This window comes from Gymnoscopelus braueri (assembly GCF_963280865.1).
Source record: "Gymnoscopelus braueri genome assembly, chromosome: 22".
Taxonomy (NCBI): domain Eukaryota; kingdom Metazoa; phylum Chordata; class Actinopteri; order Myctophiformes; family Myctophidae; genus Gymnoscopelus; species Gymnoscopelus braueri.
In genome coordinates, this window is record NC_137624.1 from 13,375,061 (window position 1) to 13,390,954 (window position 15,894).

At 39.9% G+C, this 15,894-nt stretch overlaps 1 protein-coding gene across 1 annotated transcript in view; it reads right to left on the bottom strand.

Annotated features, from left to right (window-relative positions):
* Nucleotides 1-15,894, bottom strand: part of LOC308078855 (uncharacterized protein) — a gene marked incomplete at its 5' end in the record, with an annotated part of 216,942 nt that overhangs the window by 158,309 nt on the left and 42,739 nt on the right. Inside the window, one exon of the mRNA XM_080420199.1 lies at nucleotides 752-899. Within this exon, the coding sequence (XP_080276325.1) occupies nucleotides 752-899 (148 nt within the window). The remainder of the gene's footprint in view (nucleotides 1-751; nucleotides 900-15,894) is intronic.

Sequence of the window (15,894 nt, forward strand, 5' to 3'; positions counted from 1 at the left end):
TAGATCTGCTATTTTTTAAACATCGTGAAAATGTGTGCAAATCTTTGAATATATAAAATATTTCGGTCCAGGGACCCAGAGAAGCAAAGATTTGAGTTACAAATGTTCGCTTTAAAAAAATATATATATATTCAAAGATTTGCAAAAATGTTCACGGTTTTTCAAATATAGCAGATCTACAAGCTCATATATGAGCTTGTATATCTGCTATTTTTTAATAGCCAAAGAAATATAAAATGACACAGATGTGGGTTAATGAAGAAGAGAAAATGCCTTACACATCACCAAATGTTTTACCACAAAAATCTAAAGACATTCATTTTTGTAAGGATCCACTTGTTCGTGATTGATGTTAGATCAACAACTTAAACATTTTCGTACATTAACTCTCTCAGTGCCAAGCCCCGAGTTATCCCGAGTTTTAGGGTTATACCCTCAGTGCCAGAGAAATCCCGAGTTTAAAAAAAACCTTTTTTTTTTTGAAAAAAGTGTTCAGAACCCAATATATCATTATCTGAAGATTTGCAGCTCCATCCACTCTTTGTTTAACCTATAACTGAAAAAGGCTGTATCTCGCTTCCTAAGCACTTTTTTTTTCTTTGAAAAAACGAAAAAAAATTGCTGGCAAAGTTCGCAATAATTTTTTTATTTCATTGGCACTGAAAGAGTTAATGCATTATTTGTATGGTACGAAACTACATATTTACACATAAAGCACAATAAAAAAAAGGCAGAGATAAATGAAATGTACCCGTCGGTGGAGAGCTGTCGTAGGGGCAGAGCCAGGGTGGAGTACTGTCCCACCCGCAGCACTGAGCACCTGTCCTCCTCCACCGTCATGGAGGCGTTGGTGCCATTGGACACCTGCAGGGACAGTCTGTCCAGGACGTCTACCTCATCTGTGTTGAAGAGAATTCACACGGTCACACATTTTTGACATATTCGTCCACTATAGGAACGCCTAGGGTTAATGTCAACGGACTGTGCTGTTTATGAAACTGTTAAAGGTTTCATGACATTCATTTTGTTTTATGACCTCAATTACACCCAAAAAAAATAAACTTTAAGAATTAAGTGGATTTTCTGTGGTCTGGGGTTTTCTGAATAATAAAAAAAAGTGCTGGGATTGGTCCATGGACTTAGGAGTCTTAGTCCATTAATCCCGCCCCCTCTCCTCCCGGGCCCCTCCCCTCCCCTATCCTTTGGGGTGGGGCGGAGCAGAGGCGATGATTGACAGGCAAAATCCCTCAACAGCGACACCCACAGGCAAATCTTCTTTTTTTTTCTCATTGCAGCTGAAAAGGCCTCACAACACCGAGAGAAAATAACCTGCCATGGCTCACTGGAGTGGATTTTTCAATTAAAACATTTGAATACACATTTGAAGGACCATGATTAAGACTTCTAATGTTTTGTAAATCTGAATGTCATGAAAACCTTTTAAACCGTGATATCATCAAACGTGAATATCAAACATATCAGACAGGTCTACATGCATGTGTTTGTAATTCAGTCTGACCAGAAGCGGCGATAAAATATATCCACCACCGCCGCCAGTGATAAAGATGAATGACCAGAGGGGGGGATATTAAACGCAGAGGCTTGAATCCCCCCCCCCCCCCCCCGCCCCCTTCCTAGCAAATCCAACCTTGAAAGTACCTATACTGTTCTTATAGGACAAAAAACCAGGAGGAAATGACAACCATCTGCAGCAAAGCAACCATATTATAGTCCTCCTCATTCCTATGGTGGCACTTAAGGAAAAACCTATATGCTGTGAAAAGACCACCTCTCTGGTGGCCTTAACCGGCGGAAAACAGCTTCAGGGACCATTGCCTCTCTCACAGCTCTGAGAGAAGGCCGACACAGACTCCAGTCCATTTTTTCCCATTTTTTTTAAGTACAGCGCCGCGGTGCCCCATACTGCTTGCCATTGTTTCACCTCCCCTCTCTCTCATGAGCTCATTTCCTGTCGTTGGGTGCAGCCACAGGAGAGCCTTTTTATGCGCTATATACGCGGGAGAGGCTAAGTGCCATTCGTCATGCCCTGCCCTGTGGTGATGTGTTGTTGTTAACCCGCTAAGACCGGGGAACGCGTTTGTGTCATTGTAGATGTCTTTGGCTATTCAAAAAAATTGCAGATATACAAGCTCGTAGCGCGGCAACATATGGCAACATATTTTGAGGGGGTCCTCGGCCAAATACATATAATTTTGGGTGGTCCTTGACATGAAAACGTTTGAAAACCACTGATATATAGCAACATAAGTTAAAAAAAGGACATTTGTAGAATGCCCTAGAAGATTTGAGTTATTTTTGAGTATATATATATATATATATATATATATATATATATATATATATATATATATATATATATATATATATATATATATTCAAAGATTCGCACAAATTTAAGATAAAAAAAAAATAGCAGATCTACAAGCTCATCCGCGCTATGAGCTTGTAGATCTGCTATTTTTTTGAACAGCCCAAAGAAATCTAAAAATGACACAGAAGCGTTCCCGGTCTTAATGGGTTAAATATTGCATCTGGGGGTTATGAATACAGCCTGTTGATCGGTTTTCGGAGCGAGTGAGTCGGTATTGAAAAAAAGCGGGGCGTTGTTTTCGGGTATTGATTGTGTAGTCTTAACTCGGGAACCCCTTTTAGCCCCATTTCAAAAACCCACGCGGGAATTCCACTGTATGTGAGTCACTAATTAGGCTAACTAACACAGATGGTGCACTTCGACATGGCCCCGTTGACCTTAACCCCTACGCGGCAGAGACAGAGGGCATTGAGGATCTAGCAGGGGCCCACATGAGGCAGGGTATACCTAAAGATATTTAGGGCACCTAAAGACTGGCAGAGCTTAAATATGGACCTCGGTTATTTAACTGCATTTAACCCATGAAGACCTGAGGCCGATTCTACAAATGCCGATTAAAAAAAACAAACATCTAATATAGTAGTATATGTATTTTAGATGTTTTTTTATTTTTATAGAAAAATAGCAGATGTAGGGGTCACGGTGGCGCAGTCGGTAGCGCTGTCGCCTCACAGCTAGAAGGTCCTGGGTTCGATTCCCGCCCGGGGACGCTGTGGGCGCTGAGGGGCGTGTTCTCTCCTCTGCGTCATCAGTGCCCATACCCTAGGTGGGGTTGGTGAAAGGGCCTACTCTGTGTGGAGTCTGCATGTTCTCCCCGTGTCTCCTAGGGTATAGGTACCTTTACAAAAAAACATGCAGTAATCCTGGTCTCTATACTGCCTCCCCCTGGTCAGCCGGGGCGCCTGATGGAGGGGAAAGGAACTGGTTGGAATAACGTGTTCCTTCCATGCGCTACAGTACGTCCTACCGGGGAAACTCCCCCCTGTCAGGTGATAAGACGCGGCCTGCTCACTCCTCATGCATTGAAGGAGGCATGAGCTCAGTTCTGGGCTCTCCCTAGCCTGGCAGAGGGAGAGTTTTTTTACATTTTTTATAGCATATGTACAGTACAAACTCGCAGTGCGGCACAAAGTGGCGGGCTGTGAGATTGTAGATCTATTTTTTTTATTAGCCAGCGCTAAAATCTAAAATGACACAAATGTTTTCATGTTTTTAATGGGTTAAAGTGAATCACAGCTTTTTTTCCACATGTTGCACTGTAAATAGTTTCGCTATTTTAAAAAAAATATGTGAGGACATTTTTGTTAAGTTAAAAGCAAAAATGTCTCTATAATGACATGCCCAAAATAAACATAATAAAGTGGTTAAAAAAAAAATTAGGGTATAAAATTTGCCTCTGTATTGGGAAATGAGTGCATACAAAGTCCTGATATAGCTAATTAAAAACTAATACCGTTTTGTATAGTTGTATATATTGCAATATTAATGTGTTTGTTGTCACAAAACCCCACACCGGGGCACGGTGTACCTTTGGCACACCGGCTTGGGGAACACTGCTCTAGTAAAAACTTAGAATAAAACTCTTAACGGTCACACTACGGTTAGCCGGTGGAATGGTGCCTATCTGGTGTCCTGCTAAGCATTCCAACATACCAGCATTCCAGGGTTCCCGGGGTCCGCCGAGAGACACCGGACCCACTCAGGAGGGGGAACAACAAGGGAAGAGAAAAGGGCTTTCAATTTGAATAATGACTGCAATTTTATCCTTTTAGTTAGCAGGAGGTATGGGAGGGCAGTGGTGGAAAAAGTACTCAAATGTTTTACTCAAGTAAATGTATCGATACTGCAATGGAGAAGTACTCTGTTACAAGTAAAAGTCTGGTGTTCAAAATTTACTTGGGTAAAAGTACAAAAGTATTGGTATCAAAACATACTTAAAGTACCAAAAGTAAAAGTACTCAAATGTTTGAAAATAGCAGATCTACAAGCTCACAATACGTCGCGATGAGACGCGTTGTGAGCTTGTAGATCTGCTATTTTCAAACAGCCTAGGTATAAAATAGGGCTAAAGTGGTTAATGTATGTTTTATAATGTAATCATTTAGATCTGCAAAGTAACTAGTAACTCAAGTTTTCAAATAATTGCAGTGGAGTACAAGTACAATATTTGCCTCTGAGATGTAGTGGAGTAGAAATAAAAGTATAGACAATTGGAAATACTCCAGTAAAGTAAAAGTACCTCGAAATTGTACTTAAGTACAGTACTTGAGTAAATGTACTTTACAACACTGGCAGGAGGGGTCAGCCTGAACGGAAATGAGGTAAAACACAGTTTGAAAGGGGCTCAGGAACTACAAGAGCTTAATCCGTCTCACAGATGAAGTCCACATGTTGTGATAGCATCGTGTCTTAGATTTCACTCGGGGGGTCACAGGGATCCCATATCTGACGAGGACAACGTGAACTCAGCTGAATCTCAGATGTTTTAATCTCGCGATCTGTCGGCAAAAAAAAACGGCCGTCTTAAAACGCAGATCTCTGGACAACGCTGCCTTCAGGTTTGGATCTGCAATTGCTTAGTTAGCGGAGTTGTGGGGCCTAATGGTGTAATTCGATTTCAATGGACTAACGGACAGCTTGTTATCTCAAATAGTTATCTGAGATTATAATGGGTGTGAACAATTGGATTGACTGAAAGCAGGGCTTTTTTTTTAGACACACCCTGACTGATGGTTTCATTGAACCTGTTGACAAGCCGCTTATACTGTAGCGGTGATTCTTTTCATTTCCATATCAAGTTTGATATGGACCCTCATTTGATTTATATATATTTTTAATCTCTAGGCCAGGGGTCTTCAATGTTTTCAGGCCAAGGACCCCCTAGCTGAGAGAGAGATGAAGCAGGGACCCCCTCTATATTGTAATTTCTTTTATTTCAGATAAACTTTTGCTGCTCTTTTTTCCCTCTACGCCTATAACTTTTTGCCAAAAATAGCAGATCTACAAGCGCACAACGCCTCGCAGTTGTGCGCTTGTAGATCTGCTATTTTTGGCTTAAGTTCTCCTCAGAAAAGGGATGCTAGGGTTCAAGTGGTTAATGTAAAAAAAAAAATCATATCACACAAAGATTTGGCGGACCCCCTGTTGATGACCCCTGCTCTAGGCCCCCCATATATACTGTAAAACTGTTAATTTAACTTTGAGAGTGTCCACATGGAACCAAATGGACCCTTATGGGGGTCCATTAGGTTCCATTGGTACACTCTCAGAGTTACAGACTGGTAAGGGTCCATTTGGTTCCTATACTTCCTAACTATCAACCATTTAGCTGCGGACCTCCTGGAATCCACTCAAGGACCCCTGGGGGTCCCCGGAAACCCACTTTGAGAACCATGCAGTGACTTATATAAAGTTGAGCTGAGGAGGTGGAGTTCTGCCATGCTTCCACTTCACAAAATCGTGCTTCATCCCAAGATACAGACATTATCTGACGGATAACAAGGTTATTGAGGCATGTCTCACATTACATAGAAATGGCTTTGTAACAGCGCTAGCGCATATGGCTCCAGATGCTAGTGACACTGATATTCTATTATCAGTACCATGCTCACCCACACTGACGTTCCTCCCTAAAAAAACATGGCTTCAAGACAATTCAACTTTAGAAGTGTGTTTTATATTTCATTTTGACTATTTATAGTACTCTTTCTTGAGAAGTTGACAAAATGTTTTTTCTTTTTTTTTTTCATTCCACGGCATAGCCGTAGTGAGAAGCCAATTTAGTTGCTAAGAGTTCTCTTAATACTAATAAAATTACACATTTTAAACCAGAATTTTTGTTTAGTTTAGATTTAGAGGGGCTTACGAAGTTGATATGTTGTGGTTGAGACACACCTAGCAATATTGTTAATGCATTTATAAAAAAAATAGAAGGATTACCAGAGCTTGGGCAGCTTTCCCACCTTTTTTCAAACCAGGAAGTGAGGCAGGGGTCCTTAGGATATAGTTGTCTGTGTATGCCTGATTGAATTTATTATTTTAATTTAAAGGGCCAACATTTTTGACAAAAAAACATTTTTAAACAATTATGACAATAACAGTACATTCTTACACCTATGTCATCAATAAGCATGATTAATTACTTTGGATAATTTAACAAATATTTTTTTGTGTTTGAAGTTGTTAATCCTTATCTGAGACCAGGGTGTTTTCTGGCACAGGGCAGGTTTAGAAGCATAAACAAACCTGATTCTCCCACAATATAGGCAGGACCACGGCCACGTCGCTATGACTCAGACATAACCGCAAACAAACCGGATGCGCCATACTCTATATAGGCATATATGGAGATCCAGTCGTCCAGACTAGACACAGATCCGACTGCTATGCCCATATATGGTCATGCGCATATATGGGACAGACCGACTTCAAAATCGGCAGGCGCATCAGCAAAGAATTCGAGGGAGTGCGGTGCCACTGTCGATTCGTTTGGATATACGGTTGTCCAGACCCGCAGATCCAACCGATATGTCCATATATGGCAGTATACTGTATATACTAATATTTGGGAATACACTGATGACATCTGGGATCTCCATAAAAGGGACACGGACTGACAGATACAGAGATCTCCATATATGGGCACAAAAGGAACACAGACAGACAGACACCACGGGTCTCTGACAAAGCTCCCCGACACTATGACTCAGACGTATTGGTCGGATTGGCAGTGCGACGTAGGTGTTAGGACTGCATTTGATGGCCGCGTCACACAGCCTGAACCTCATCCTTTAAGAATACATTTTCACCATTTCTTTTTTGGAATTAGTGTGTAATTAGTAATATTTTTTTATGTTTTGTAGGACATATTTCCCAATTCTCAAGAGTCTATTGGTCTATGGTCTATTACCCACATTTCCACACACCATCCGCCCACGACTACAGATCCCTTAAACATTGCCGTCCATCCAGGCTGTGAGACTGTGACCATGACTACAGATCAAGAAACAGGGAAATTTGGGAACAGTGAAAAAAACAGACCTGCTCACTCCCTACATATGCCAACGGTCAATGCCGATGTGCAAGTTCAGACTGACTGGTCAGCCCACTGAAGAAAAATGGATGAGGACAGACCAATCGACGCATAACAAAGTTTTGTTCATTTCAGTCCATATAGGATCATTTATATTTACTGTATAGATATTTATAGAATGAGTTTCCATTTCTCTATTCAAAGTGGATTTGACTGAGAGCAGATTTACACTGTAGGGGCCTTTTTATAATCAAAAGAACATGTCTCCCAGTTTGGTATTTCACTCATAAACCCACATGGGATCAACAAAAGTGCATACTTGTCAATAAAAGAAATCTCTCTATATATACACACATACGTATACTCTGTATTTTAGGGAGGGATATATATCCATAAAAAACGTGCTCGAATAGAGACCTGAACCATTTCCCACAACAAAAGGAATGCCGTTGGCATTCTCCAGCCCAGACGCACGTAAGACATGTCAAGGCAGCCAGGATCCTACAAAAATCAAATAACTATAAATGTTTTTTTTTCTCGTCATCACTGACACGAATTGCCGCACTTTGTTGGAAACCCATGTTACAAGCAGTGGTGTAGAGTAACTAAGTACATTTACTCAAGTACTGTACTTAAGTACAATTTTGAGGTACTTGCACCTTACTGGAGTATTTCCAATTGTCTATACTTTTACTTCTACTCCACTACATCTCAGAGGCAAATATTGTACTTTTTACTCCACTACAATTATTTGACAGCTTTAGTTACTGGTTACTTTGTAGATATACATTATTACATTATGAAACACACATTAACCACTTTAGCCCCATTTTATCCCTAAGCTATTTGAAAATAGCCGATCTACAAGCGGAGCGACGCGTTGTGAGCTTGTAGATCTGCTATTTTAAAACATTTTAGTACTTTTCCTTTTGGTACTTTAAGCACATTTTGATAACAATACTGTTGTACTTTTACTCAAGTAAATGTTGAATTCTGGACTTTTACTTGTAACAGAGTACTTCTACATTGCTGTAAGACAACTTCTCTATAATGATGGCATTCTTTTTGGACACCTCATGGCTGCCTGCTTTGCTCCTGCAGGGCGTCCATCATCACGCTGTAGTAGAGACTGCATGGCCTTTATTAACACATAATAAAAAGTATTAACCAAGGCTCATTATTGTCTTTAATAAGGCGAGCTGCATCTTTAGGAAAGCACCTGGAATTTAACAGAGGCCAGTGGTGTAAAGTAACAACAGTTTTTTTTACTCAAGTACTATACTTACGTTAAATTTTGAGGTACTTTTACTTTACTGGAGTATTTCACATTTTCAGTACTTTTACTTCTACTTCGATTTTTATTACTAAACAAACTGTACATTAACCACTTAAGCTCTATATCGGCTATTTGAAAATAGATGCGTGGCGACGCATTGTGAGCTTGTAGATCTGCCATTTGAAATGGGACATTCTGCATAATGAGTGCTTTTACTTTTGGTGCTTTAAGTATATTTTGATGCCAATACTTTTGTACTTTTACTAAAGTAAATTCTGAAAACCAGACTTTTACTTGTAACGGAGTAGTTCTACACTGTGGTATTGATGCTTTTACTCAAGTAAAAAAAACAAGTACTTCTTCCACCACTGGCAGAGGCATCATGCAAAGTGTATGCAGGCAAAATGACACCACCAACACCCATGTTGACTATTTAACCACATGGAGCTTAGCTTAGCATTCCTATTCTGGGCATGTCATAATGGGCCAACATTCGGCAAAGAGATTTGATGTAGACGGAACAAAAGGAGCGGACCTACAGTAGAGCCCTGGGGGACCCCAGCTATAGCTATAGCAGTGGTCCTCAAACATTTTCATGTGAATAATTGATATTTGGCCACTAGACCGCCCATTTGAAAAGATTTTGTGCCAGGGGCCCCCGTAATAAAAAAAAAAAGCATCCCTGGATGCATCCCTGGAATCCCCTAAAGCAGTGGTTCTCAACCAGTGGTCCGGGGACCACCAGTGGTCCTTGAGGAGTTTCCATGTGGTACCGTAGATCTTTAACTCTTGAGAGCGTAAAATAAAACTAAATGGACCCGTAAGGGTCCATTTGGTTTCATTTTACACTCTCAAGAGTTTAATTATTGTTAAACATCTGCATTACTAAATTTACTAGAAGTCTACACAATTAGAGAATGTAGAAGGATAGTTATTCTGACAAAATCTTATCCAACGACAACAAAATATTCTCTGTTTTGGGTCTGAGAGGCTAAATCTCATCAAACGGTGGTCCGTGGCTCAAATGCCCAATAAATAATGGACCTCGATATGAAAAGGGTTGAAAACCACTGCCCTAAAAAGGACCCCTGGGGGTCTCCGGACCCCACTTTGAGAACCAGTGGTACACAGGGTTTAAGTTAAGTTAATCAATGGGATGTTTAGCAGCACCAATCACAGCAGGCTGTTAATGTTAACGAGAATCAGGTGCCGTGTCAACAGACTTTTACGCGCGGTTGATAAGGAGAAGAGTTGACACTTTAATTGAGCAGTTTTATCTCAAACTTAACATTATGAGCTCTTAACACAATTTAAGAGCATGTTCCTTTATTAAACTTAATGCACGCATGTATCCCAATGATTAATGATTATACAGTGTATATTATATGACTGTATGTTGTACATTACGTGCAGCTAATGCTAACTGAAATTCATATTAATAATAGCCAGTGGCTTAAGATGCTGGTGAACAGAAACTGTAAAAACTGTACATACCCTGTAATGGCAGGGGGACCAGACTCTACAATGTGGAAAGCATCGCTAAACCATAATTTATAACCCCGGGAACTGGAAAATGTTCTCACACACTTAAGATCTAAAGCTCCGATGGTCTTGATTAACCCATTAAGATCGGGAGCGCATCTGTGTCATTTTAAGATTTCTTCAAAAATAGCAGATCTACAAGCTCATAGCACGGCACCGAGTGCCGCGCTATGAGCTTGTAAATCTGCTATTTTTGAAAAATCGTGAATATATATATATATATTTTTAAGCGAACATTTCTAACTCAAATCTTTGCTTCTGGGGGTCCCTGGAACAACATATTTTGAGATGGGGGTCCGCGGCCAAATGCATATCATTTTGGGGGTCCTTGACATGAAAAAAGTTTGAGGACCACTGATATTATAGCAACATAAATCTTTTAAAAAAAACTGTTAGGATTTAGAAGACATTTGTAGAATCCCCAGAAGCAAAGATTTGAGTTATAAATATTTGCTTTAAAAAGATATACATTCAAAGATTTGCACAAATATTCACGATTTTCCAAAAATAGCAGATCTACAAGCTCATAGCGCGGCACTCGGTGCCGCACTATGAGCTTGTAGATCTGCTATTTTTGAATAGCCCAAAGAAATCTTAACATGAAACAGATGCTTTCCCGGTCTTAAAGGGTTAAGACCCACTTGTGCTACAGTGTTCATGAAAGAACATTTTCATGTTACGATTCCTTTCCCCCCCCGAGGCGAAAGAAAAACCCCTAGACGCATGTTCATGTGCCTTCACCCTGCACCATAATCAAAGGATCAAGCCATTATAAGGGTAGGGTAGGTAGGGGGGTGGTGGACTGCCAGTCACGCCTGCTCTGTGCCTTCCAGAAAGTGAAACAGATGTTCAATTCCCTGTGACAAACGCCTACAGTACATCATCTCTAGAGAGACTGTAGAAGAGGACATACTGTACTGTGATACTGCGTGTTTTGCAGTGGTGTACAAAGTACAGAATCACAGTAGTACTTGAGTATAGATACTCCCAAGTCATATTACTACAACGTGAAAGATGCTCTGTCAAATGTGTACTTGAGTTAAACAACTGGAGTACTTGCTTTTAAAAATACACAAGTATTCAAAAGTATGCGCTTTTTAACTCTCTCAGTGCCACACAACGAGATATCCCGAGTTTTTTTCTGATTGCCCTCAGTGCCAGAACTAAAAATCTAGAGTTAAAAAAAAAAAAAAAATTGGAAAAAAAATTTCAGAACCCAAGATATCATTATCTGAAAATGTGCAGCTCCATCCACTCCTTGTTTAACTTATAACTGAAAAAGGCTGTATCTCGCTTCCTTTTTACATTTTTACCATTGAGCTAAATCAGGGATGGGCAACTGGCGGCCCGCACCATCACTCAATAAGGCCCCAGGCAAAAAAAAAAAAAAAAAAAAAAAGGGGGGGGGGTTTTCCCCAAAAAGTTTTTTTTTTAAATCACAAAGAAAAACAAAGTAATCTAATCCGAAATGGTGAACTATTGCCTTCAACTGTTCCAAACATGCAACTTTCCATGAACCATTTTAATTACAACAGTCCACCAGTAGAGCGCGCTCTAGTTTATTTTAATAGAAGCCTTATTAACTATAATTCTAGTGTTCATTTTTGTATATTTTTAAGCCAAGGTTACAGCAATACTCTGAAAGGCATACTCAGGAATGTGAAGTTTTGTTTAGCAGTACAGCTGTAGTAAGTTGATAGAAGCATTAATAAATGCAAATTAAAAACAAAGTTATAACAAATAATAATAGTTAATATCCCTTATTTATCACATATGTGAGTATTATGGGCTTTTGAGTAATGGGGTACTACTGGCGAGAGTGCCGATAAACAGGGGCGGGCTGGGACCAAAATTCAGCCCTGGCATTTTGGTCCGAACCAGCGCACCGCCCCCGGATCTTTACCATCAGGTAAAAAAATTGTGTCAGATCCTGTGTCTACGTGAGACATGACCTTTGACACGATCTAAATGTCTCAATAGAAGAGCAGGGAGACCAAATTCAGCCACCCCAATTGTATAAGTCATATTGTATTAACATACTCTACCATACAGATTGGACAAAATTACATTTTATTCATTAGAAAAAGTTACATAGTGCTGCCTTAAGTACAGATTCTCAAAAAACGTACTAAAGTACAGTATTCAAGTAAATGTATTCGGTTACTGTGTGTGTGTGTGTGTGTGTACTGTGTGGGTGTGAGATAGTGACAGAATAAAATGTGTGGGGAGAGAATGAACAGAAGACAGCACCGAGGGAGTTATAGCTGAGGACAATTAAAGAAACCCACAACAGATGTATAAAGTGACTCCTCATTTAGCCCATTAAGGCCATGAGGCCGATCCTACAACTGCCTTCTAAATTCAGTAGTTCTCAAGCGTTTTCGTAATTCAAAATGATTAAAACATTTTCAAACACTTTGAAGATTTTTAAAAAATGTTCAAAACCGCGCTGCGAGCTTGTACGTATGCTATTTTTGAATAGCCAACGCTAGCCAACGCTAACCAATGCTAGCCAACGCTAACCAACGCTAGCCAACGCTAACCAACGCTAGCCAACGCTAAGATCTATCTAAAATGACACGGAGGCTTTCCCGGTTTCAATGGGTTAGTCTATGATTCTCCCTCATAAATCTCATCAATTGAGATGCACCCTGATGACAGGACAGCAATTTGTTTATTATTTGGCTAACCCCTTGAAGATGATATAATGCAAAAGGAACATTCCACTGAGGTCCATGTTTATACTCAACAATGAGTATTTTTTGCTGTATATTGTGCTGATCGTTATCTTTTTCCATTGTACCTCCCATTGATAAGATTTAGTTATTAACCACATGAACCCTAGCGTACCTATTCTGGGGGGGGGAACATTCGCTGAAAATGTTCCGTTTCAGCTTCACCGATCTGGCCAATCAAGCTTTGCAAGCTTGGGGAAGAGATTTGGTGTAGAGGGGAAAAGGAGGGGGCCTACTGTAACTGTATACAGTAGTGACTCTGGACAATGGAGTATATAGGTTTTACTAGGATTCAGACAAATGCTGTAGCCCATCACTCCTGCCACCTTATGTTAAAGGTTTCATGACATGCTGGTTTACGAAGCATTAAAAGTCTTCATCATGGTCCTTCAAACGTGTATTAAAAGGTTTTAAATGAAGAATCCACTCCAGTGAGGCAGGTTATTTTCTCTCTGTGTTTTGAGACCTTTTCAGCTGCAATGAAAAAAAAAAAAAAAAAACGACACCCGCAGAAGGATTTTGCCTTGTCAATCACCGCCTCTGCTCCGCCCCCTCCAAAGGAGAAGGACAGGGGGGGGGGGAGAGGGGGCGGGATTGGACGGTGACTTCAAAGTCCATGGGCCAATGACCTACAAAAACCTAGAAAGATAAAACTAAATGAAATTTGATGTCATGCAACCTTTAATTTGACCACCAAACAGTGTGATATATTATGATGGCATGATGAAGTTGTTTTGAAGTTGTTTTGCTAGCCAAAACATGTTGTTAATACTATGAGGAAATATAGCCTATTTAAACTATATTTTCAAGTGTGGCGTGAACGTTTTGGGGAAAACGTTTGTGATGTTCTGTGTTTGCTTTGACGTATAGCGCTTCATTAAGACTCTTTTGCATCTTTTGTTTGTTGCTTGTAAAACATGCGATGCAACAAACAAATCAAATTAAGATGAAAAATGAAACAAATCACATGAAGGTGTGGGCCATTGATTGACTGACTGTACACAGCATGTGGTTCGTGTTGAAAGTGAGACCATGTGCTCAGATAAAAAAAAAGTATGCAGGGTTTGGGTAAGTAGTGTTTTAAATTTTCCAAAATGTACTTTTACAACATGGAATCTGTTGTAACGGATGCGTCCCATACAGTAGGTGGGTAGAAAAGCAGGTATGGACTACTGTATATCAATGAATACCATGAAAGTGAGACAGCCACAGATATAAACTAGAAAAGTGCGCTCCTGGGAGCGCGGGTCTCCGCCAGGCCGGGTTGCCTGAAATGTTGCCCTGCCCACAAATTTTGGAAGGCAGTCAAATGGAATGGAAATCTGAATAATCTTTACTGATACATGTTGATCACATGCCCCAAAGATAATGCGTATTATGGCAGAAAATCTAGTAATGCGCAAAATTAATGGACGGTGATGTTAAAGTCCATGGGCCAATCACAGCACTGTTCTGAGCCTAATTATTCAGAAAACCCCAAACCACAGAAAATCCACTGAATGTTCAAAGTTCCGTTTTTTTTGGGGTGTAATTGAGGTCAGAAAATCTACAAAAAACTAGAAAAATAAAAATAAATGAAATTTTATGTCATGCAACCTTTAATTTGACCACCAAACAGCATGATATATTATGATGGCATGATGAAATTGTTTTGAAGTTGTTTTGCTTCAAACATGTTGTTAATACTATGAGGAAATAAAGCCTATTTAAATTATATATTCAAGTGTGGCTTGAACGTTTTGGGGAAAACAACTCAGGAGAAGTCTTTTTTTCCAAGATGGTTTAACCCTCGATAAGAGTGAGTGAGTCAGTTGTTTGGTAAAAAAAAACAGGCTTTGCAATTTAGCTATCAAATAAATTACTGCCAGTCACCAATTGTTATGCACTAGCATTGTTAACACCACAACATCTTTGATGCTACACCTGGCACTGGGCAACTATTTAACGTTTATAACAAAATGACAGGAAGACATATTTACCCGTTATCCAAAGGCAATACATATGCTTAAGTGTTCCTTTATGGCAGGGTTTTTATTGTTTTTGGCAAGCATGGCCGCACATGCTAACTCCACGTTCTGTTTGGCATCGATACAGTTTTTATGAGGCACACATGGAGCTCATGGATTGTTCATTAGATTAGACTACAGTAAAAGCCAATGTAAATACCACCACTCATCGCGCTCTGCCCGTATGTCAGAGAGAGAGTGACAGGTGTTGATGCTTAGGAGTATTTTCCTTAAATGGATATGACATTGTATGTGTAGGATCAATGTACGTTTGGTTAAGCAGAAAATACCAAGAGACCTTTTTTTTTTTTTTGCAAGGATTCCTCAGGATTAGCGTGGAAATACCACAACCATACATAATAGCATTGTAAAGTTGTTGTTGTTCTCTTCATTCTTTTTTTTTAGCTCACTCAATATGTAATCATTAAAAGCTTTCAACCTGGCATCCTCGATTTGAGCAAGTCATTATAGGCGTCAATTTCCCCCCAAATTCTGACGTGTCGCACAGCGAACATAACCGATCGACAATTTTTTGCTGCACGAAACTGGTGTTCAATGAAATACAAATCAGGCTTAAGTGCTTAAACATACAGGAAGAGAGTCAGACAGACGCACATACAGTACGACTTTCGCTGTTGATTAGTTTTAATTTATGTTCGGCACTTTGTGGTTATCTCATTTTCTTGTTTATCGTTGTAGAGATTTCGTTTTCGGTATGCAGTTGGGGTCGACTCTGCGGTTCATTTGCTTTGACGTTTTTTTGCGATGTTCCGTGTTTGTTTTGACGTCAAGTGCTCCATCAAAACTCTTTTGCATCTTTTGTTTGTTGCTTGTAAAACATGCGACGCAACAAACAAATCAAATTAAGATGACAAATGAAGCAAATCATACGAAGGTGTGGGCCATTGATT